Below are 26968 nucleotides of genomic sequence, written 5' to 3'. Positions count from 1 at the left end.
GTCCCTGGATTGCATTCTTTTGATTACCGCTATAACCTTGGTTCCCTTGATTACTCTATAACGACTGAATTATTCGGGTTGGCCAAAGTGGTAAAAAAAGTTGCACAAGGATTTTTGTACTACATGTATAAAAATTCTTGCTAGTATCAGATATTCAACGGGCTGTAACCCCCTCCCCCTTGATTCCAGTGTACCTTCTAAAAATGAATCCAGCGTACGGCTTAAATTTAAAAGCGAGTCTAGCACATAATTCACAACACTTCATCCGAGTTCAATTTAAGAAATTCTCGCATGTTGGAGTACTGCGTCGGCGTACGCTTAAAAAACGGACCGAATCCTGGGTACGAAAACGGGGATATACATTCATTTAGCAAATTACAAGTTCATGATACTGAGGATCCAGCAATATATGGATTGCTATTTGTAATATAGTTTACTATTGATTATTTGTGTGGAAAAAAGAAAGAAAATCGTATACTATTATTAAATTATGACGTCACGTTCTTAATTTGAAAGCAGGGTTGTCCATATTCCTTTTAATGTTTTATGGACCGGTAGATACATTTATCATATTCCCAAGTACAATTAATATTTCATATTTTCGAAATTGCCATTCACATTCAGTGTACACTAGTCACAATTTTGTCTATCATCCAATCGCAATGACTTCATGTCAGCTGAATTTCAACTGCAGAGATTAGTGTAGCCTAAAACTTGTATTAACATTATAAAATGATCATTTTCGTTAATATAGAGCAGATACTGGAGCATATTTGCATATTTCCAAAATTCATGACTTACATACTACAGGCAGATGGGCTTGCTCTCATCATCGAATATATAATTGTGGTTATATACTAGTGAAGCTGTATGTTTGAGTGGGAGCAAGCCCCTGTGCTACAGGCATATACATTATATGTTCAATATTTGTGGGAATGACTACTAATGTCTTGAATCATACCAAAACAGTTGTTTATATGTAAATCCATATTACTTTGAGAAGCAGAGTCCAGTATTGAAACAAAATGAATATGAATCAATGATACATGTACAGGTAGTACTTAGACCTACAGTATGTAATTTTTATCTATAATTTAAAAATCAAAATTTTAAAAATGCATTTGGCTAGGGTTGTTAGTGAAATTATTGTGCACTCACCAAGATGTCATGTTCAATGTTTAAGGATTGACAAGTCTTAAGAAATGGTGGCTAGATAAATTTTGTTTGGGGGGATAAATTGGAAAACTGATTCAGTAAGAAAACTATGATAAAGGTTTCATACACAGCACATTCTAAATACTTTCAGAGAAAAAAAAGAAGATATCGAATTTGTATTTAAAAGTTGACACTTTCTACTAAAATGCAAGTACAACATGTATGCCTTTCGTTAAAAAATCTAATGGAACACATGTTTACCGTATGTTATGTGTACGCCTGCTTGTCCGTTGTTATTTCGTTAGTTCTAACCTGTTTTCCAAAGTTTTTAATATCAGTCCTAAAAGTGTAAAACATCTAACACATGTTTTTCAACCGCATCTTTTTTTCAAAACAATCACATAATTCTATTTATATGGGACGAGTATAGGTATGGTGTATATGTCAAAGAGACAGCAGCCCCATCGGTTACATCATTTTAGTCACCAAGAAATGAAAAATTTGGGTGATATAGTACCTCAATACTAGAAACTGACGTGAAAAATCCTAATTTTGAAATTCCCGCCCCATTTTTTTATTTTATTTTTTATTTTTGTCATTTTTAGGGGCAGGAGGGGATAAAAATCTACTCATTAATGTTATTTGTCCGTACAGAAGTTATTAAAAGGCACATTAAGATACTTTCAAATCATTTTAAAAACTGTAGGTAAAATACAACAATTGTTCTGTAACAGAATTTTAAATTTAGACACGGTATAGAAGTAAATAAAATAGACCCTAGTTTCAGATAAGGACTATTTCTTTGATGTTTTCATTTTTATCTTTAGCATATGCATCTTTTTCAGCTTTTAAAGCTGGCGCCTTAAACAACGAAACACATTTAGTTAAAATAGAACGATTATCACAATTTTTGCAAGCGATTGTTTTAAAGTTTTGTAATAATAACTTGCAAAGTAGTAAAGTTCTGGGAGTCTGATTTGTTCGAAATGAAGAATTTGAATCAGCGTAGGCATTTTGAATGACAGAAGCAGAGTTATCCCCCTTCATCGGCGGACATATAGAATCGATTCCTTGGGTTTGTAAAGCAAATGAAAGCTGTATATCTTCACCAGTGTATAATGTTAATGGTGTCATCGAAAGATAAAATATAAGAAACTGCCTCGGGAGGGTCCAGATATGGCCAACAAAATCACACATACCCACTCCGGCGATCTGAACCACTTTAACAGTACCCTGGCTTGATATAAGCTCCTTTAACTTTCTACAATTAGCACCCATTAAGGCAAAATTATGAGACGAAGAGTAATGAACAACATACTCAAGATAACTCTTATTGGCAGTCATATCGTCGTCCCAAATAGACACATAATCTTCCTTCAGCATGTAGGCGATATGAAATCGTCCATGGAAGCGGAGATTTTTAGTAGAAGCCATATGTATAAACTCTATAGCAGTATATTTTACACGGTATTGCTTTATAATCCCAGTAATATTAACGTAATGACCATTTTGAACAATCACAATAGTTTTTGGTTTAAGACTTTGGCTGATCAAAGATTCCAACTGCTTTATAATAGTGTTCCGCTTGTAAACTTGTAAAATAACAGCAATAGAATATTTCGATTTCGATTTCAATGACTTAATTATGTATTTGACTTTTGTATCCGTGTTTGTATTTTCATTATATGTTATTGTTTTAAAAGTTACATTCGATGAAGGGTGAATGTAATCTAACTTAGTGGACAAATTATGTTTCAATAAAATTTCAACTATTTTTTTAGATGTCGTACCGTCACCGAATGGGAAAGTGTATTTTCTTTTCCTACTTTGTATTTTATTCATGATCTCATCAACTTTCATCGGTATATTATTCTTTTCAGCTATTTGCCCAATCCCTGCAGTAATACATTCGGTCCTTTCTGTTACATTCCGAAGTATTAAAACAGGAGTGTTATACCACGTGACTTCTTCTTGAATACCTCCCGAGTCTGTTAGTACTACTTTAGCGTGTTTTAACATCCAATGTAATTCTTCATAGGGGAGTGGAGGAACACAAATGAAACGCCTGTCCTGTTTACATATATTTCGAGCAGACTCTCCTGCCAGCGGATTAGGGTGTACTGGTACAACAAACGTACATTTGGAACATTTAGAGAGTGATATGTATCTATAAAGTTCATTTGACCTTGGAAGGTTTTCGCGTCTGTGTATTGTAACTAATACTAGTTGGCCACTTTTAACGGACTTCAACGAGGGTGGCATTTTGATGAGCCCGTTCTCGTTCAGAAATCTCGCGGAATCTATTACAGTGTTTCCGGTTATAAAAATCTTGTCTATGCTTATACCCTCACTGATAAGATTTTTTGCGTTTGTAGAAGTCGGTGCAAAGTTGTATGTAGAAATAGATGATATTGTTTTACGATTAAATTCCTCTGGGAATGGCGAATACATGTGAAACGTTCGAAGACCAGCTTCGACATAAGCAATTCTAATGTTTCTATGAAATGCAACCATGGCAACAGCCAAAGCAGATGATGTATCTCCCTGGACAATCCAAAGGTCGTTTTCAAACGATGGTATTATTTCAGTTTTTAGCAAAATCTTTCCTAGTAACACATTTAATTTCTGTCCTCGTTTAAAAGTGTCTGAAAGCCAAATATCCACGTTGACATCGAATAGACGTAGATATTTACCAACGATGTCACTGTGTTGACCGGTAAATACAGTTTTTACTATAAACTCGTCGGTTTTCTTCATTTCGATTATCAATGGAGCTAGTTTGATTATTTCCGGTCGTGTGCCGAAAAAAATGTATGCTGTAGGTAAGTGGTTGTTGCTTGTTTCGATATTCCAATTTTCAATGAATCTTAGATTCAACTTATTCCCTTGCATCAAAACAAACACCAACGATATTACAACCATGGTAAAACATGCATATTTAATAAACATGTATGAAGAAAAACGGTGCCCTGACATCGTTAAAGAAATAAACAATCAGTCGAGGTTTAGGTTAATGAATTATACTAGCTGTTTTCCGAGACGACTGTAAACGCTCTTGGCTCACCTACAATAGCAACAATAAAATATTAAAATTTGGAGATGAAAATGAATACTTTACCATCGTATTGTGAATAGGCTTTGTATCATGTATTACGCAAAAAAAAACTTTCTGTGATCAAAGATCTCGAAATCTCAGCAAATGCAGACTGTAGATTCTTCTAATGTGTTCAAAATAATGGTGAGTAAATTAAGTGTGAATCTTGGACCATTTGAAGTTTATAACTTTTTGAACTCCAGTTTTTTTAAGTTAAATCTTAGTACATCATCGTCGGAAACCCACAGTTGACTACGTACGCTTCGTACATTAAAATATAAGAAGCTTAGGCAACCGCGAGTTGCCGTGTATCCTGTATCTTGTCTATTTACACAATTGATATTCTAGATGTATTAATAAGTTATAATTTGATTATTTCAACGATGATTTCTATTTTTGATTTATGTATTTGTGTAAACTGCATCCTATGAGGTGTATTTGCTTACGAATAAAGTCGTCTTATTATGGAGGATCACCAGACAACAGTTTGTGTTTGCTATCAACTATAAATGTCAACTCTTGATAAGTGAACAAACAAAACAGTCTGTAAAAAGTTTTATCATGCAACTAAACTTTTTACTATACAAATAAACGGTGTCGAATAACGCATAGCTGTTTTCCTCCGCTGCATATCATTGTCTCCTTTTTACTTTTTCAGTTAAGAGCAACGTCAAAAACAGGAAACAGGTAACATGTTTAGAGGTGCCCTCACCGACCGCCGAACAAAAGATTTCTGACAAAAATAAACTATTTTTGAAAAATTTCGCATGTTTTGTTTAGAAAATGTGGTCGAATGATAAAAACAATGAATGAACATTGCCGAAAATATCAATATATTTAATTGTACTCGCTTCGAAACGGTCAGATTAGCTGGGAAACCCATGCGATCTGACAATTTCAAATGCTCGTCAAATAAATTTGATATTGTCCGGCAATATACATGTATTGTATATTTATCCTGCAATGAGTTCATTAAAGGGCAAATAACGGTTGTCAAATAGATTTTTGCTTTATTTGTATAGTAGCGAATAAAGCAATTAAGCTCCGCCCACCATCATGACGTCATAAATCAACAACTTTGTCAAAAGTGAAAGTAGGTCAAGGAAGAATTTATTTAACATCAGAAAAACATGTTAAATGACGGAAATTGTTGTTTAATTTTGAATATTTATGTTATGTTTATGACTCGTTTAAAAGTAAAGTTACAATTTACAATATTTCGTCAAATAATGTCCATCTCTCAGAACTACTTTTTGTCGCGGGTTTTCAATGAACGGCAAATGCTTGGGTTCCTACGACAGGTTCCTACTTTTGAATAAAATTCTTAACAACAGAAAACCATCAAGATTAACTTATTGCAGGATAAACACAATATTAGTGTATTACATAAAAATATAGGAAGTATTTGTATTCGGCTCGGAAGGCGAGTAACTGCACGGCAGAGCCTTGCAATTACTTCCCCTTCCTTAGCCTCAAACAAATACTTTCTTTATATTTTTCTGTCATACACTAATATTGTATATGTATTCAACACAATTTCCGGCACAAAGGGTAAAAAAAGTTAATTTTCCCATTGAGAGAAGCATATTTCGCATGAATATTTTTGATGAACGAGGAATTCTGGAGATATGCGTACATAATTTATGAACAAATATAACCGGTAACATTGATGTCGTAAATACAATAGAATACCAGTACACAACTGTACCGATTCTCCGAGTAAGTAATTAGCAAATGTCTCAATCAAACCATTGATGCTAACGAAACCATTACTTACACCATTTGACAATAACTATTATAACAACTCGTAAATATAGTTAACTATGTCAACAGCACATTGGAATCGTGAAGTAACTATACAAAAACGTAACCCCTGTTCCTACGCTTCTATTGGATTATTTTACTTGTACAAATTCAAATACAAATTCAAATTGTTATAAAATCCAACAAAGGAATGTTATCAGAACAATACAAACGTTACACAACATGCAATAAACATGTTTATAAAGGTATATATTTAAATCGTACAGTTAATATACATGTAAACCAGGCAGAGGAAAACATATAATACTGATAAGCGTACTCATAATTGGCATTCTTAATACAATTTGATTTAAATTATACCTTATAGATCTCCTTGGTATTAAAATCATTACTGGAGAGGGTAAAACAATACTTATTTTGGTTGGACAAAGAATGGAAACCATGGACTTCATCAGTTATGTCCCTACAAAGCTTTGCGAGGTCTCTTTCTAATTAACTGCACTCTATAACAAAATGAAATTCATCTTCTACACCTGACTTATATATAGTACATGTTCTATGCTCTAAATGGATATTTGGGCATCTGTTTCCCATATAAAGGTTACTATCACTTACTCTTAACACAATTTGAAAGAATGTTTTTTTTCTGAATACTCAGCAAAAAATATTTCTCAAACTCAAACTTTGTTTTTAACTTTCTATAATTTCTAAGCTTGTTTTCCTTACCTGAATCTCTTAATAACAAGCACTTCAAAATCTAAATACAATCATCTTTAAGCTTGTCATCAATAGCTTTTAGAAGTCATTTTTGTAAAATGTATTTTGGTTTTTGTAAACATGTCTAAAATTCATCTTTTGCAACAACATTCTCATTTTGTTGGAAAGCTAAGATTAAGTGTATAGTTAGATTTGCTTGACGAACAAGGCTAGTTTCATGTGAGTTAACTAGATGATGCCAGATTCCTACTGTTAGTGTATCAATAGAAATAGCTCAGAGAAGACGGCAACTTTACAGCAGATCTATTGACACCTAAAAGGTATTTAATGAATTTAATCTGCATTTTATCAAGGGTCAAGAAAAATACTTTTTCTTCTATATTAGTTTTGCCTTTAACTAATATCTAAAGACCATATCTTTATGCCTTACTTTATAAAATTGGCTATGTACTTTTTTGTAAAAGTTATGATGAGACAATTGAACATTTGTTTTATTATTGTAAAGTTACAAAAGAATGGCTAGACAATTTATTTAAAAAAAAAATTAAAAAAAACAAAACAAAACAAAAATCTGTGTGTTTACGGTCATCCGACCGACGCTCACTTTATCGCTGCGACCCTAACTTTTTTTATCGGCAATTTTCTGAAAGTCCGGAAATTCCTGCTTTTTCCGTCACCGGTACAGGTATTTATCGCGTTAAACAACAATGGCGGCCAAAAAAAGAATCCGACCTACCGACCCTATATTTTTTCAGCAGAGTAAACACACATTTTTTTGGCCTAATAATTCTGCGAAAAAATTTTGTTAATTTAAATTAGAGAAAAAAATGTGTGTAACTTGGATACACATACAAAAATTCGTTTCTTAAGTTCTTGCTTATTATAGCAAAATCTTATGTATATAAATATAAATTAGATATGACTGTACCATGTATGTCTGTTTTAAGTGAAAAGGTCAAATATTACAGAAGCTTAGATTTATATACTGGTAAAAATAATGATTTGTATAAAACAGAAAAGTTTAGGGGCCCTATTTAAGTTATTTTCCCTAAGTACGACCCATTGCTAGAAAGAAAATATTCAATGTTGCTGTTGATATTTAAACAAGCAAAAAAAAACAAACTTTGAATGATAATAAGGACAACAATTTGAAATTCTTCAAATTATTGTTTTTCGAGTCTAGTATGTTTGTTGGAAGGAATTTGTAATGAGTACATGTACATTAAAGTTATATTTGGCTAATCAATTAATTAGATATGGAATAGTAAAAACAAACATATCTCAGAACAGTATAGGAGTATGGGTTTGACGCATGTGTCAAACAATTTAAGTAGCACTCCGCATAAGAATCATGCAAAATGTGATTCATGGTTGGAAAGCTTACATATTTTTTATTTTTGATATTTTGTTTGAAATGTCATAGTAAGCTAAAAGTTACAAGTGGTTTTTCACATAACCCGTGTTCTTAGGAGATAAAAATTATATAGAATGCACTGTAGATTTCAAGGAGATAACTCTGTAAACGGCACTCAAATACAATAGAATCTACTGTATTTTCAATGTTGATTATCTCCTAAGAGCAGGCAGACATGAATGAATAATTACATATTTCATAGTATAGACCCATAAAACAACTTAATTACAAAAATAAAAATATGTAGCCTTTTTTGGGGTGCGTCACATTTTTCAGATTTTGCATGACTCTTACAAAGACTGCTACTTTAAGATAGAGGGCAAAGTAATAATCTTATCTGAACAAGAGATTTTCTAATGTTGTACACAATTATGTTTCACTAGCTCTTTTTGCAAAGATAACAACATGTGTAATAGCGGTCGGAAAAACTGTCAGATGGTTTAAATAAAGTACCTTGATATTTGTACTCATTTACACATTCAGGCAATAGACCAGAATATCTAAAAAACATATTTTTTAAAAGTTTGCCACTCTCAATAACAAGAATATTAAATTAAGATTTCTGTACATTACATAGTAAACCATTAATTTTCAGTGTTTAAAGTGATAGGAGTGTCAACAGTAACTCCATTTAAAACTTAAAGACTCAATTGCAATCAAATCCAAGGGTAAATTAAAAAACAAAAAACTGGGATAACCCCACTCCACTTAAGAAATGATTGTTATATTTTTTTTCTATGAGAAAATAACTTCAATCACGTGGTACAAACTTATTAACCTACGTACAAACAGACCAAAAAAATATCACAGCCATTCCTTACAAGTTAATTTAATGAAATCATTGAAAAAGTTAGATGAAGTTACAGCCACATTACAAAATGTGGTCCGTGAGATAGTGGAGGAAATGTTTTATACATTGGCAACCAGAAACAGTGTTTCTTCTGAAATTAAATCGTTATTTGATACATGTAATATACACATTTTGACCTTCGAATTGTGTTGGATCAATATCTAAAATATATAGGCTGTGCACAATTTCGAGATTTATACTTATATCTTGTCAGGGTACGCCATATCTCGTGTCCTAATTTTAGAATACATTGAATGTCATTTTGATCGATAGGACGAACGTGGTCTCCCTTAAACTTATGTTTACCATTTCTGTTATATTGTTAGGTATCGAAAAAGGCCTGTATCTGTGTGCACTCATAATTTATCGAAGTACTCATGTACCGAATCAATTTATATTTACCGTTTGATTTTCATACCTCAAATAATCGTAATATTGCAAAAATGGGGGATTACGAAGGACAATACAAAAATACACACCTAATTCATGATGCATCGCAGCAGTGTGCCAGTTTGCGTAATACTAGTATTAAAATTCGATGTCAGTTTACGTGGAACAACTAGATGAATGAACACAAAACTCTCCAACATACTGTGTAATTGAAATACAAACTACTAGTTGGCCTTTCTCAGTTACTTACTTTTCAAGTCGAAAGTCAATTTATCGACCTCAAGGTCGAAACTGTCTATCAAATCATTCAAAGTTAAGCCACAATCATTGTAATGAATCATGTCCTTAGATACAGGTCCCTCTAAACTAGATATTTTCTAGCGGTGGTGTAACTGCAGATGCTATAAGGCTTTGCAAATCTGAAGGTTCTAGCAACTGTTATATCAATTCTGATGTTCGATCTAAATTGATAATAATGGTAAGACGGTATTCCATCCTTAGTCTTACACTAAAAGAGAAATCAGAAAAGCGCTTCTAATGCATTTGAATTAAATCTATTTAACGATTATAGCATGAAAAGTTTGTTTTAGATGTACATGTAGTCCAGATATTTATTAGATGTATATTATCCTACGAGGAGGAATGATCTGGCCAGCGGAAGCTATACTTTTATAGCTTTATGACTTGTTTTATGACTTTTTAATAATAGGGCATGTTACATCAACAAGTGCAACTGCAAGAATGTCAATTTCCGTTAATAAATATAAAATCCTGTTAAAAGTGATACAGAAATAACTAAAATGATTTTGTCATTTCAATTCTGAACTACATGTAGGTAAATTTGTACATGTATATAAGAAATGTATCAAGTTGCTAAGAAGTCATGTATGTGTTGACTTTTAAGACAATCAGCAATTTCTGAAACTGATTAATAATGTATCAAGAAATGTGTCTTTCTTCATATTTGACCAGTTATATGTCCTCGATCAGTAAAAATGGTCCTTGGAAGACTGTAGTAGTCCCCGCGTTACTTCGGACCATTAAAGTCTTCCTTGGGCCAATATTATAGACCTTGAATATATAAATGGTTCATTATAAAAAAAACACATTTATTAATACAATATTAACACACCTGTCACACCAACTTGATGCTGTTATTTTACACACAAACTAAACACTGCAAAGACCGGTCTTAGTGCACTTAGATTATTAAGTGGCACTAAAACCAATAAAACAAAAAACATTTTTCTCAAGTTAAAGTTCTGCCAATTGAAAAGGCATGTAAAAACACATATAATGCACTAAATTAATTATAGAAGGTAGTTATAAAATCATTAGTTATTTAATCGTTTTACACTGCGATAAAAAAAAAAAGAACAATACATCAATATATTTCAGTTTACAGATAATTGTATTTTGTCGTTCTTGGTTATTCTAAATCCTTCTTCAAATGTTGAATTAAATACTTGTCAAAATATTCCTTTTAAGTACCGGTTTATATACAATTCAGACACAATCTTTATGGTGTAGAAAACTCATCGAACAAACGATGCTTTTTCGGTCTACCTATGCTATATTTAAGAATTAAATCACGGAAATCATTTATTTACCACAGGCTGGCCATTTATTCTAATAGGAACAGTTTCTCCGTATTTTTAAATAGACGCAGCTTTAAAATTTGAGTTGCAGAATATGTTGGCGAATAGAGTCGTCACATTCTGAGACGTTTGTATCTATAGATATATGCTAGGCTTTATATATATATATAAATGTCTCAGAATGTGACGACTCTATTGGCTACACTGCTCCATCGGATCAAATTGATACAGGGAAGATAATGTAAACGTATAGGAAGGTCTGAAAAATTCCCAACGATATTAGAACTGTCAAATTGGCGATGCAAAGTTTTGGTCGTTCTCTCCGCGGGACTCGAAATCGTACCGCTGTGACATCTATGGCAACACTGCCTTCGCAAAGTCCAACACCATAGACCGCTCGGCCAGCTAGGCTGTATAAAAATATAGATTTCGCTTGCCGGGTCATTCCTCCTCGTAGGATTAATCTAGGGCTGTGACTTAGTACACGATGTATGGTAGTACTAGGAATGACCCGCCAGCGAAAGCTATATTTTTGTATAGCCTATTATCCTTGTGTCCCATCCGATTTTTCATTTCATAATCATTTCATGTTCATTTATCATCCATTTCATGTGCATCGCCTGGATACAGCTGAAATAGTGCTGCTTGGGCGGTTAACACCAAACATTCAATCAATCTAAACAAGTTTATTTTTCAACAAAGTTTCCATAGGATATCTACCGGGTCATACTTTCTTCATATACCATAACATAAGGTGCGCTAGAGCAAACAGAGAGCACATTTTTAGAAATTGCAAATGCACTTTTTTATAATCTTACTTAACTTTCATGTCCACTCGTTTCGCACCCTTAAAATAATAGTATTTGCTCAACAAACGCATGACATAATTGAAATCGCAAGTCGACAATAATTGGATAATTTCTAATTGCTTGGATATGATCAAATCAGGCAACTTAACATTATACGGATATGGCGCTGTGAAGTAGTGATACGAATGTAAATACATACAAAATATGATTGATCTAGCGCAAATAATTTACGTTTTAACAAGTCAATATACCATGATTGCGGGGGCATATGTATGGCACGGATATGGAATTTTTATGTAAAGATGCAAATGCAACTGCGAAACAAACATGATCAACCTAAAGCATGTGGTTCATATTAAAACTGATGTAATCATGTATCTCATGCATGGACGCCGACACCAACGCCGGAAAACCAATGCCAAACTGCAAAATATACGCGAGTTCAAGAATGCAAACATTCCTGTAGTTGCGCTAATGTAATACTCCTATTTAGTGAGTATGCTATGTTAAACTTAGGCTTAAATCTTTATTTCCTTGAAATTAAGTCAAAATTTTATGGGATAGTTTCTTCAAAATTGTGTTTAAAGACTTTTATTTGAAAGAAATAAACAAAGGATTAGGTAAATATATAGATCAACATGTAAATACACAGAAGGTACCTGGTTTATTGACAAAGGAAGTTCAAGGGTTAAGTTGCTAATTAAGTGGGATTATTGGGGGTGCATTAACAATTAATTAATATGGATATCGGATTAAAGACACTTGACACATAATTTGTATTTGATGAATCCCCAATAAAAATTAGTGCCCTTATTCTTTCGTTTCTTATACTTATTTTGTTGTTCAAAATTAGACCCAGACTTTCCGTTGGTCACTGAAAGAAACAGTCCCTAAATCTTTTGGTTTCCCCGCTCATGTTTAGCGTTGGTCACTTCGTTTGTTCACTAAACCAGGCGTTACTATTTCTGTTTTATTCTCAAATTTTCTGCCTCAACCAAAGACAAAGTCAATCCATTGTTAGCATCATACCAGAAAAAAATCATCACACTCGACTAAAAACTTGTCAATTCGTCGGTCAAGCAACTCGATCTACTGACTAGTTTCCCTAAATCAGCAAATGGAACCTTCACTACAACAAAAGCGTTGAATGCCCATAATACAACACGTTAACATGCAGGGGCGGATCCAGACACTTTGAAAGGGAGGGGTACCAGCCTGGATTCCTAAAAAAAGAGGGTGCTAGGACATTATCACGGGGGTATCTTTAAGTTCAATGGGTAGGTACAGATGTGCGGCCCATATCGGTCAACTTTTTATGACAAGTGATACATGAAAATGATAGACATTTTAATAGTTGCCGTATATGTGATTGGGGTTAAAATCTGCAAGTAGCCTATACAAAGTCATTTACACATAGTTATTGATTTGACATCAATCAATTTATCCTTAAAATCATCAACGTAAATAAAGATTAACTCTCAAGACTGATAAGCATGAATTTATGGGATCCAATTAGCTCTGACATGATAATGTCTTTAGATTCATTGTCATACGCTGCTGTGATATGAGGATACTTAAACATGATGGGCTATTGCCGTATTGTAATGTTCGTGTATATCGCAACTATATACTAAGCTTGGGATATACACAAATTCATTCATTAACTAACATTGCCTTGTTGCTATTTTTAAGATGTATGTAAAAAACTGATTGACCTCTTGTACACGGTGTCTAGGGATAAATAGTGTTTGTTTGTTGTTTGTGTGCATTAACGCCATGTCTATATGAATGGGTTACATAGTTTTTCACTGTCAGAATATATGAATGGGATGGATAAAAAGTTTTGAGGCCGTACACCCGTATCCTTTTATCTGTTAAGTGACCCCCCCCCCCATTGGTGTGTTCCCATTTCGCCTTAGCTGTGAATTTCAGGTAAAAAAGGTAAAAAAAGTACTAAGGCGAAATGGGAATTTACAATAAATCCATTATAAAAACACAGTCATTAATGAAGTACCGTGACAACAAAGACCGTCTACACCGCTTGAAGAACCAACGTACGACCGGCGAGAAGAACTTTGTGGAGTATGGTGACGCAGCATCTTACATCTTGAAGCTTGATTAGATAACAGTTTAGTGACAATTTAGTGCTGTGAACTTCATGAGTTTTGTGATCATATTGTGATATTGTTTTATTCAGATGAACATTTCATGCTTATTAATGCACTATAAAATAGTAAACACTATTGTGCTATTTAAAAACTAATATTGTGCTAATTTTAGTAGTGAACTATTGTGCTTTCTTTTGTCACTGTTTGTGAAAATATTCCATTTTGCTTATTTATTTAGCTTATTGTTTTCCAATGACAAGTTTTGATGTAATTTTGTTTGTGTTCAATTATGATTATGAATGAGAATGATGTATGCTTTTGAATGGATTTTGTTATGCTATCTATCACATTAATTACATGCCAATAAAGCATAGAAATTGTTACTTTAGTTATTTTGTGCCTATATGAAGTTGAATAAGATATGGTGATATAAATAAAATCTTGAACACTTAAAAAACATATAAACATTACACAAAAATATACAATTACATTTGTATTAAACAACAAATTAACAAATTAAATCTATGTTTATATAGTCGTATAAACACTAATTACTCTTGATTAGATGTTTACATAGGTTCCCATTTCGCCTTAGTTTATACAAAATTGTACTAAGGCGAAATGGGAATATTTTTTAGTATAAGAATTCAGAGCTAAGGCGAAATGGGAACAAGCCTCCTGGAGTGGGCAAACCAGGGTGATACCGTAGTCCTCTTTACATGTCATTTGTGTTTAGCCGCTTGAAATGGGGTCTCGGAGGTCTCTCTATGGAGTATTTTAACGAGAAATCAAGGGGACAAAAATTATAGCGGAGATCAATGAAAAAAATGTAATTCAGGAACAAAGACCAGACATAGAAAACAGGCACACACAACTAAGAGCATAAATTAATCAAAATAATACAATAATTATAAATCAGCAAAATAAAAATAAACATACCTCCATACAACAAATGTGAATTACATTGTTCATGATTTTTCCATACTCTATCATCAGAAAATTTAATCCTGTTTTGATTCTGATCTTACCCTGAAGGAACGTCCTGCACGTTGTCCAGTTGAACGTATTCGATCAAGTGTGACAAGAACGAATAATAAACATCTAACTAAGGAGGTTTTTAACGTCCTTGACTACCCTGTCGGGTCTCGCACAGATCGCCCAATTTGGTGGGCTTTAAATAATTTTGCTAATTATGTACAAAGACAATTTAAGACGCACATTTTTTTGTTCTATCATATCAAATCGCTTTTATCAAATTTATCTTTTCAAACAAAGATTACACCCAAAATGATCAATATTGAAATTATAATCATGTTGACATAATATAGTTGTTATCAAAAGACCGTTCGATTTTCACAAAATAATGTGATCGAAACAATAGCATTAATTTACCTGTATTACATGTAGTTATTATTTTCAGGACACCAATTAAGGCTAACTGACCATCTGTTATGCGTTGAATCAATACACACGTAGAAATAGACTGGGTTTGTTTGACCCCGCAGGTATTTATAACCCTATGGTTTTTACGTGCAATCTGTAAGTTTTAGTTTCTATACCTCGTCTGAATATAGCTGAAATATTGCTGCACGGACGTTAAACCCCAACAAACAAAACAAACAAATAATTTCAATACGAGACTTACTGAGACTTAACTTCAGTATGAATGATTTGACAAACATATTGTTGTAATGACGCTGGAAGGTTAAGGTTTCATTAAAATCAATATACACATGTAGTATAGATTTATTTTTAATATTTTAAATATATGCTTACACTTATGTTATTTGCAAAATAAATTAGTATTAACATGTTTTATTAAACATGGGTAGATTAATGTATCAAGAAGTATTGAGCAAAGTGTCAGTGATTTACTATACACATTAGTGAAATTGTAAATGAAAATAATTTACCTGGACTTTGACTTTAGCGGAACCTTAATTCTGTGTGTTTTGTCAGTCCTCAGAAACAAATACGTAAGCTGTTGGGATACACTTTTATTTTATTTTTTTTATCAACATAATTTTAGGCCTAAAGGATTACAAAACACTCTTTCATAACTCACTTTGTCTTCAACTCCTTAATCCATTATGAACTTTAAGAAAAACAAGGGGTAATATGAGTAAGAGTAACATAAAATAATTTACCGGTTCTTGATACGAATTAAGATTTGTTCAAATACGACGGAGTTATCACCTATAGAAATAAATCAGGGAATATTTCTTTTTTTTTTAAATTTAATTTTATAATATTTGTAGTTTAAGAAAATGATGTTGACTGTTTAGAAAGAATATCTAATATACGCGTAAATTTTAATTAAACTGTTTTGTATACTGACAATACTGTTGTAATGCCTAAATCAGTAGAAGGTATGAAAAATGCATTGGAAAAAAATGAAGACTATGGCAATGTTTGAAGAAAATAGTAAAACAAAAAACACGTGCAAAAGTCTATATGAATAAAATGATGAGGTATATATACAAGTTTATTTGTTAAGTAACACAAAAATTATGATGCCACCTAACCTTGCCTTTGTTGTTATTATGTGAAAATCCGATTGACCTCTTGCATATCTCGGGGTCTGCGTATAAATAAGGTGTTAGTTCGGTTTTTTATATATATATATTTTATTTAACACTTATTTAACACAATAATTCTATTGTAATTATCACAGATCTCGAAACGATCTGTAAACCAAGTATATATACAATTTATACACAATGGAGTGAGCTCAGATAAATACAGAGTCCATGTTTTAAAGTTTTAGTTTATGATTTTGGTTCGGATTCTCCGGACTGCGGAGAATAAAAGGTTAAGTTCGGAACTCTTGTCCGTCTTGTTCGTTGACCAGAAATGACCCCACCAACCCGTCACATCGCCCCTTCCCCGAATACCATCATTTAAATGGTACCTATTCCTTCAATGCCAATACAAATGTTTATGTTTTTCTTAAGTAGCACTCAAGATAAGAATCATGCAAAATGTGATTCATGGTTGGAAAGCCTATATATAATGATTTATTTTTGATATTTTGTTAAAAATGTTGTTGTAAACAAATTAACATGACTGTGGCTTTTCATATATCCCTTGTTCATAGGATATAAAAATATATAGAATGCACTGTAGGATTCAAAGTTAAGGGAGATAACACAGTAAATGACACTAAAATACATTATAAACTGTTGGATTTTCAATCTGGATTATCTCCTAAGAGCAGACACATTGGAATGAATAATTATACAGATATCATATAGATCCATACAACTAAATAACAAAAATAAAAATGTGTATGTATCACATATCACAGAATTTGCATGATTCTTACAAAGAATACTACTTAACAAAGACAGCTGTTAGCTTATAAACAGCTATTATAGGTAAATTAATCAAATTTCATAGTGTATATTGATATATTTTGTTTTAATTGAGAGAAAAGTAATTTGATTTTTTGTGATATTTGCTTTGAAAATATTGAATGATGACCTTGTATAAAATAAAATACTAAAAATATTATTGAATTCACCATTTAGGGGAAATTATTGCCATTTAATGACGGTCAAAAATAATATGTACCATGAGTATTGTTTTTTTTACAAACTGTCAGCCAAATTATCCAAACCATAAGCCATACTAGTTGAAAATAACCCTGCCCTCAAATAACAGTACCTTAAAAACAACCCTGCCCTCAAAACACATGTACCTTAAAATCAACCTTGTCCTCAAATACATGTACTTTAAAGAAAACCTTGCCCTCAAAATACATGTACTTTAAAATCAATCCTGCCCTCAAATAATAGTACCTTAAAAATGGGGGATTACGAAGGACAATACAAAAATACACACCTAATTCATGATGCATCGCAGCAGTGTGCCAGTTTGCGTAATACTAGTATTAAAATTCGATGTCAGTTTACGTGGAACAACTAGATGAATGAACACAAAACTCTCCAACATACTGTGTAATTGAAATACAAACTACTAGTTGGCCTTTCTCAGTTACTTACTTTTCAAGTCGAAAGTCAATTTATCGACCTCAAGGTCGAAACTGTCTATCAAATCATTCAAAGTTAAGCCACAATCATTGTAATGAATCATGTCCTTAGATACAGGTCCCTCTAAACTAGATATTTTCTAGCGGTGGTGTAACTGCAGATGCTATAAGGCTTTGCAAATCTGAAGGTTCTAGCAACTGTTATATCAATTCTGATGTTCGATCTAAATTGATAATAATGGTAAGACGGTATTCCATCCTTAGTCTTACACTAAAAGAGAAATCAGAAAAGCGCTTCTAATGCATTTGAATTAAATCTATTTAACGATTATAGCATGAAAAGTTTGTTTTAGATGTACATGTAGTCCAGATATTTATTAGATGTATATTATCCTACGAGGAGGAATGATCTGGCCAGCGGAAGCTATACTTTTATAGCTTTATGACTTGTTTTATGACTTTTTAATAATAGGGCATGTTACATCAACAAGTGCAACTGCAAGAATGTCAATTTCCGTTAATAAATATAAAATCCTGTTAAAAGTGATACAGAAATAACTAAAATGATTTTGTCATTTCAATTCTGAACTACATGTAGGTAAATTTGTACATGTATATAAGAAATGTATCAAGTTGCTAAGAAGTCATGTATGTGTTGACTTTTAAGACAATCAGCAATTTCTGAAACTGATTAATAATGTATCAAGAAATGTGTCTTTCTTCATATTTGACCAGTTATATGTCCTCGATCAGTAAAAATGGTCCTTGGAAGACTGTAGTAGTCCCCGCGTTACTTCGGACCATTAAAGTCTTCCTTGGGCCAATATTATAGACCTTGAATATATAAATGGTTCATTATAAAAAAAACACATTTATTAATACAATATTAACACACCTGTCACACCAACTTGATGCTGTTATTTTACACACAAACTAAACACTGCAAAGACCGGTCTTAGTGCACTTAGATTATTAAGTGGCACTAAAACCAATAAAACAAAAAACATTTTTCTCAAGTTAAAGTTCTGCCAATTGAAAAGGCATGTAAAAACACATATAATGCACTAAATTAATTATAGAAGGTAGTTATAAAATCATTAGTTATTTAATCGTTTTACACTGCGATAAAAAAAAAAGAACAATACATCAATATATTTCAGTTTACAGATAATTGTATTTTGTCGTTCTTGGTTATTCTAAATCCTTCTTCAAATGTTGAATTAAATACTTGTCAAAATATTCCTTTTAAGTACCGGTTTATATACAATTCAGACACAATCTTTATGGTGTAGAAAACTCATCGAACAAACGATGCTTTTTCGGTCTACCTATGCTATATTTAAGAATTAAATCACGGAAATCATTTATTTACCACAGGCTGGCCATTTATTCTAATAGGAACAGTTTCTCCGTATTTTTAAATAGACGCAGCTTTAAAATTTGAGTTGCAGAATATGTTGGCGAATAGAGTCGTCACATTCTGAGACGTTTGTATCTATAGATATATGCTAGGCTTTATATATATATATAAATGTCTCAGAATGTGACGACTCTATTGGCTACACTGCTCCATCGGATCAAATTGATACAGGGAAGATAATGTAAACGTATAGGAAGGTCTGAAAAATTCCCAACGATATTAGAACTGTCAAATTGGCGATGCAAAGTTTTGGTCGTTCTCTCCGCGGGACTCGAAATCGTACCGCTGTGACATCTATGGCAACACTGCCTTCGCAAAGTCCAACACCATAGACCGCTCGGCCAGCTAGGCTGTATAAAAATATAGATTTCGCTTGCCGGGTCATTCCTCCTCGTAGGATTAATCTAGGGCTGTGACTTAGTACACGATGTATGGTAGTACTAGGAATGACCCGCCAGCGAAAGCTATATTTTTGTATAGCCTATTATCCTTGTGTCCCATCCGATTTTTCATTTCATAATCATTTCATGTTCATTTATCATCCATTTCATGTGCATCGCCTGGATACAGCTGAAATAGTGCTGCTTGGGCGGTTAACACCAAACATTCAATCAATCTAAACAAGTTTATTTTTCAACAAAGTTTCCATAGGATATCTACCGGGTCATACTTTCTTCATATACCATAACATAAGGTGCGCTAGAGCAAACAGAGAGCACATTTTTAGAAATTGCAAATGCACTTTTTTATAATCTTACTTAACTTTCATGTCCACTCGTTTCGCACCCTTAAAATAATAGTATTTGCTCAACAAACGCATGACATAATTGAAATCGCAAGTCGACAATAATTGGATAATTTCTAATTGCTTGGATATGATCAAATCAGGCAACTTAACATTATACGGATATGGCGCTGTGAAGTAGTGATACGAATGTAAATACATACAAAATATGATTGATCTAGCGCAAATAATTTACGTTTTAACAAGTCAATATACCATGATTGCGGGGGCATATGTATGGCACGGATATGGAATTTTTATGTAAAGATGCAAATGCAACTGCGAAACAAACATGATCAACCTAAAGCATGTGGTTCATATTAAAACTGATGTAATCATGTATCTCATGCATGGACGCCGACACCAACGCCGGAAAACCAATGCCAAACTGCAAAATATACGCGAGTTCAAGAATGCAAACATTCCTGTAGTTGCGCTAATGTAATACTCCTATTTAGTGAGTATGCTATGTTAAACTTAGGCTTAAATCTTTATTTCCTTGAAATTAAGTCAAAATTTTATGGGATAGTTTCTTCAAAATTGTGTTTAAAGACTTTTATTTGAAAGAAATAAACAAAGGATTAGGTAAATATATAGATCAACATGTAAATACACAGAAGGTACCTGGTTTATTGACAAAGGAAGTTCAAGGGTTAAGTTGCTAATTAAGTGGGATTATTGGGGGTGCATTAACAATTAATTAATATGGATATCGGATTAAAGACACTTGACACATAATTTGTATTTGATGAATCCCCAATAAAAATTAGTGCCCTTATTCTTTCGTTTCTTATACTTATTTTGTTGTTCAAAATTAGACCCAGACTTTCCGTTGGTCACTGAAAGAAACAGTCCCTAAATCTTTTGGTTTCCCCGCTCATGTTTAGCGTTGGTCACTTCGTTTGTTCACTAAACCAGGCGTTACTATTTCTGTTTTATTCTCAAATTTTCTGCCTCAACCAAAGACAAAGTCAATCCATTGTTAGCATCATACCAGAAAAAAATCATCACAACTCGACTAAAAACTTGTCAATTCGTCGGTCAAGCAACTCGATCTACTGACTAGTTTCCCTAAATCAGCAAATGGAACCTTCACTACAACAAAAGCGTTGAATGCCCATAATACAACACGTTAACATGCAGGGGCGGATCCAGACACTTTGAAAGGGAGGGGTACCAGCCTGGATTCCTAAAAAAAGAGGGTGCTAGGACATTATCACGGGGGTATCTTTAAGTTCAATGGGTAGGTACAGATGTGCGGCCCATATCGGTCAACTTTTTATGACAAGTGATACATGAAAATGATAGACATTTTAATAGTTGCCGTATATGTGATTGGGGTTAAAATCTGCAAGTAGCCTATACAAAGTCATTTACACATAGTTATTGATTTGACATCAATCAATTTATCCTTAAAATCATCAACGTAAATAAAGATTAACTCTCAAGACTGATAAGCATGAATTTATGGGATCCAATTAGCTCTGACATGATAATGTCTTTAGATTCATTGTCATACGCTGCTGTGATATGAGGATACTTAAACATGATGGGCTATTGCCGTATTGTAATGTTCGTGTATATCGCAACTATATACTAAGCTTGGGATATACACAAATTCATTCATTAACTAACATTGCCTTGTTGCTATTTTTAAGATGTATGTAAAAAACTGATTGACCTCTTGTACACGGTGTCTAGGGATAAATAGTGTTTGTTTGTTGTTTGTGTGCATTAACGCCATGTCTATATGAATGGGTTACATAGTTTTTCACTGTCAGAATATATGAATGGGATGGATAAAAAGTTTTGAGGCCGTACACCCGTATCCTTTTATCTGTTAAGTGACCCCCCCCCCATTGGTGTGTTCCCATTTCGCCTTAGCTGTGAATTTCAGGTAAAAAAGGTAAAAAAAGTACTAAGGCGAAATGGGAATTTACAATAAATCCATTATAAAAACACAGTCATTAATTTATGGCATGTTTTGATAACTAAATAAACATAATTAAGAAAAACGTTCAATTTTTCTTTACTGTTTTTGTATATTTGAATGTGATTTTATACAGCGAACGGGGACAAGATCGAGCAGTACGCAGCAGGTGGCAAAAGAAGATTACCAGAGAAGTACCGTGACAACAAAGACCGTCTACACCGCTTGAAGAACCAACGTACGACCGGCGAGAAGAACTTTGTGGAGTATGGTGACGCAGCATCTTACATCTTGAAGCTTGATTAGATAACAGTTTAGTGACAATTTAGTGCTGTGAACTTCATGAGTTTTGTGATCATATTGTGATATTGTTTTATTCAGATGAACATTTCATGCTTATTAATGCACTATAAAATAGTAAACACTATTGTGCTATTTAAAAACTAATATTGTGCTAATTTTAGTAGTGAACTATTGTGCTTTCTTTTGTCACTGTTTGTGAAAATATTCCATTTTGCTTATTTATTTAGCTTATTGTTTTCCAATGACAAGTTTTGATGTAATTTTGTTTGTGTTCAATTATGATTATGAATGAGAATGATGTATGCTTTTGAATGGATTTTGTTATGCTATCTATCACATTAATTACATGCCAATAAAGCATAGAAATTGTTACTTTAGTTATTTTGTGCCTATATGAAGTTGAATAAGATATGGTGATATAAATAAAATCTTGAACACTTAAAAAACATATAAACATTACACAAAAATATACAATTACATTTGTATTAAACAACAAATTAACAAATTAAATCTATGTTTATATAGTCGTATAAACACTAATTACTCTTGATTAGATGTTTACATAGGTTCCCATTTCGCCTTAGTTTATACAAAATTGTACTAAGGCGAAATGGGAATATTTTTTAGTATAAGAATTCAGAGCTAAGGCGAAATGGGAACAAGCCTCCTGGAGTGGGCAAACCAGGGTGATACCGTAGTCCTCTTTACATGTCATTTGTGTTTAGCCGCTTGAAATGGGGTCTCGGAGGTCTCTCTATGGAGTATTTTAACGAGAAATCAAGGGGACAAAAATTATAGCGGAGATCAATGAAAAAAATGTAATTCAGGAACAAAGACCAGACATAGAAAACAGGCACACACAACTAAGAGCATAAATTAATCAAAATAATACAATAATTATAAATCAGCAAAATAAAAATAAACATACCTCCATACAACAAATGTGAATTACATTGTTCATGATTTTTCCATACTCTATCATCAGAAAATTTAATCCTGTTTTGATTCTGATCTTACCCTGAAGGAACGTCCTGCACGTTGTCCAGTTGAACGTATTCGATCAAGTGTGACAAGAACGAATAATAAACATCTAACTAAGGAGGTTTTTAACGTCCTTGACTACCCTGTCGGGTCTCGCACAGATCGCCCAATTTGGTGGGCTTTAAATAATTTTGCTAATTATGTACAAAGACAATTTAAGACGCACATTTTTTTGTTCTATCATATCAAATCGCTTTTATCAAATTTATCTTTTCAAACAAAGATTACACCCAAAATGATCAATATTGAAATTATAATCATGTTGACATAATATAGTTGTTATCAAAAGACCGTTCGATTTTCACAAAATAATGTGATCGAAACAATAGCATTAATTTACCTGTATTACATGTAGTTATTATTTTCAGGACACCAATTAAGGCTAACTGACCATCTGTTATGCGTTGAATCAATACACACGTAGAAATAGACTGGGTTTGTTTGACCCCGCAGGTATTTATAACCCTATGGTTTTTACGTGCAATCTGTAAGTTTTAGTTTCTATACCTCGTCTGAATATAGCTGAAATATTGCTGCACGGACGTTAAACCCCAACAAACAAAACAAACAAATAATTTCAATACGAGACTTACTGAGACTTAACTTCAGTATGAATGATTTGACAAACATATTGTTGTAATGACGCTGGAAGGTTAAGGTTTCATTAAAATCAATATACACATGTAGTATAGATTTATTTTTAATATTTTAAATATATGCTTACACTTATGTTATTTGCAAAATAAATTAGTATTAACATGTTTTATTAAACATGGGTAGATTAATGTATCAAGAAGTATTGAGCAAAGTGTCAGTGATTTACTATACACATTAGTGAAATTGTAAATGAAAATAATTTACCTGGACTTTGACTTTAGCGGAACCTTAATTCTGTGTGTTTTGTCAGTCCTCAGAAACAAATACGTAAGCTGTTGGGATACACTTTTATTTTATTTTTTTTATCAACATAATTTTAGGCCTAAAGGATTACAAAACACTCTTTCATAACTCACTTTGTCTTCAACTCCTTAATCCATTATGAACTTTAAGAAAAACAAGGGGTAATATGAGTAAGAGTAACATAAAATAATTTACCGGTTCTTGATACGAATTAAGATTTGTTCAAATACGACGGAGTTATCACCTATAGAAATAAATCAGGGAATATTTCTTTTTTTTAAATTTAATTTTATAATATTTGTAGTTTAAGAAAATGATGCTGACTGTTTAGAAAGAATATCTAATATACGCGTAAATTTTAATTAAACTGTTTTGTATACTGACAATACTGTTGTAATGCCTAAATCAGTAGAAGGTATGAAAAATGCATTGGAAAAAAATGAAGACTATGGCAATGTTTGAAGAAAATAGTAAAACAAAAAACACGTGCAAAAGTCTATATGAATAAAATGATGAGGTATATATACAAGTTTATTTGTTAAGTAACACAAAAATTATGATGCCACCTAACCTTGCCTTTGTTGTTATTATGTGAAAATCCGATTGACCTCTTGCATATCTCGGGGTCTGCGTATAAATAAGGTGTTAGTTCGGTTTTTTATATATATATATTTTATTTAACACTTATTTAACACAATAATTCTATTGTAATTATCACAGATCTCGAAACGATCTGTAAACCAAGTATATATACAATTTATACACAATGGAGTGAGCTCAGATAAATACAGAGTCCATGTTTTAAAGTTTTAGTTTATGATTTTGGTTCGGATTCTCCGGACTGCGGAGAATAAAAGGTTAAGTTCGGAACTCTTGTCCGTCTTGTTCGTTGACCAGAAATGACCCCACCAACCCGTCACATCGCCCCTTCCCCGAATACCATCATTTAAATGGTACCTATTCCTTCAATGCCAATACAAATGTTTATGTTTTTCTTAAGTAGCACTCAAGATAAGAATCATGCAAAATGTGATTCATGGTTGGAAAGCCTATATATAATGATTTATTTTTGATATTTTGTTAAAAATGTTGTTGTAAACAAATTAACATGACTGTGGCTTTTCATATATCCCTTGTTCATAGGATATAAAAATATATAGAATGCACTGTAGGATTCAAAGTTAAGGGAGATAACACAGTAAATGACACTAAAATACATTATAAACTGTTGGATTTTCAATCTGGATTATCTCCTAAGAGCAGACACATTGGAATGAATAATTATACAGATATCATATAGATCCATACAACTAAATAACAAAAATAAAAATGTGTATGTATCACATATCACAGAATTTGCATGATTCTTACAAAGAATACTACTTAACAAAGACAGCTGTTAGCTTATAAACAGCTATTATAGGTAAATTAATCAAATTTCATAGTGTATATTGATATATTTTGTTTTAATTGAGAGAAAAGTAATTTGATTTTTTGTGATATTTGCTTTGAAAATATTGAATGATGACCTTGTATAAAATAAAATACTAAAAATATTATTGAATTCACCATTTAGGGGAAATTATTGCCATTTAATGACGGTCAAAAATAATATGTACCATGAGTATTGTTTTTTTTACAAACTGTCAGCCAAATTATCCAAACCATAAGCCATACTAGTTGAAAATAACCCTGCCCTCAAATAACAGTACCTTAAAAACAACCCTGCCCTCAAAACACATGTACCTTAAAATCAACCTTGTCCTCAAATACATGTACTTTAAAGAAAACCTTGCCCTCAAAATACATGTACTTTAAAATCAATCCTGCCCTCAAATAATAGTACCTTAAAAACAGCCCTGTCCTCAAAATACATGTACCTTAAAATCAATTTTACCCTCAAATAGCAGTACCTTAAAAACAACCCTGCCCTCAAATACATGTACATTAAAATCAATCCTGCCCTCAAATAACAATACCTTAAAAACAACCCTGCCCTCAAAATACATCTACCTTGAAATCAACCATGCCCTCAAATACATATACATTAAAATCAATCCTGCCCTCAAATACATGTACCCAAAAATCAACCTGCCCTCAAAATACATGTACCTTAAAATCAATTTTGCCCTCAAATAGCAGTACCTTAAAAACAACCCTGCCCTCAAAATACAGGTACCTTAAAATCAACCCTGCCCTCAAAATACAGGTACCTTGAAATCAACCATGCCCTCAAATACATGTACCTTAAAATCAATCCTGCCCTCAAATAACAGTACCTTAAAAACAACCCTGCTCTCAAAATACATGTACCTTAAAATCAATCCTGCCCTCAAATAACAATACCTTAAAAACAACCTGCCCTCAAAATACATGTACCTTGAAATCAACTCTGCCCTTAAATACACGTACCTCTCATTTAGCTACAACTCTTTCTACGTAATCAGGTGTAGCCCAAGTGCTACAAATTTTTGCATAGACACTTATGTGTCCTCAAAAAGCGCTTTGAATATGATTTCAACAATAAGGTATAATAATTCTACATACAAGCTACAAATGTATACTATCATATATCCACAGAATCAAAAACTATCTCTGTCATAACGTAACATACAGGCCAAGGGACATATACACCTATAGAGGAAAGGAAACAATAGCATGCACTGCATACGCCATTCACACACCTCAAGTAAAGTAGAA

General features: G+C 32.7%; 1 protein-coding gene across 10 annotated transcripts in view; it reads right to left on the bottom strand.

Moving 5' to 3' along the window:
* Window positions 1–1827: 1827 nt before the first annotated feature.
* Window positions 1828–26968, bottom strand: part of LOC148601585 (uncharacterized) — a 39800-nt gene continuing 14659 nt past the window's right edge. For 2 of the 10 annotated variants that reach the window (XM_088555196.1, XM_088555189.1), the window contains one exon: window positions 1828–4219. In XM_088555196.1, coding sequence (XP_088411322.1) covers window positions 1939–4131 — 2193 coding nt within the window. In that variant the 5' untranslated portion in view covers window positions 4132–4219 and the 3' untranslated portion in view covers window positions 1828–1938. Of the gene's footprint in view, window positions 4220–6373; window positions 6517–9634; window positions 9893–14838; window positions 15175–15291; window positions 15467–15544; window positions 15577–26968 lie in introns of those variants that run through there. The other 8 variants (XM_088555187.1, XM_088555193.1, XM_088555190.1 and 5 more) reach the window with 8 other exon arrangements.

The sequence above is a fragment of the Perna viridis genome, chromosome 12 (assembly GCF_037379345.1).
Source record: "Perna viridis isolate PV_CMFRI_1.1 ecotype Kerala chromosome 12, ASM3737934v1, whole genome shotgun sequence".
NCBI lineage: Eukaryota > Metazoa > Mollusca > Bivalvia > Mytilida > Mytilidae > Perna > Perna viridis.
Note: the sequence above shows the minus strand (reverse complement) of the source record. Positions and strands in the feature narration are given on the sequence as shown.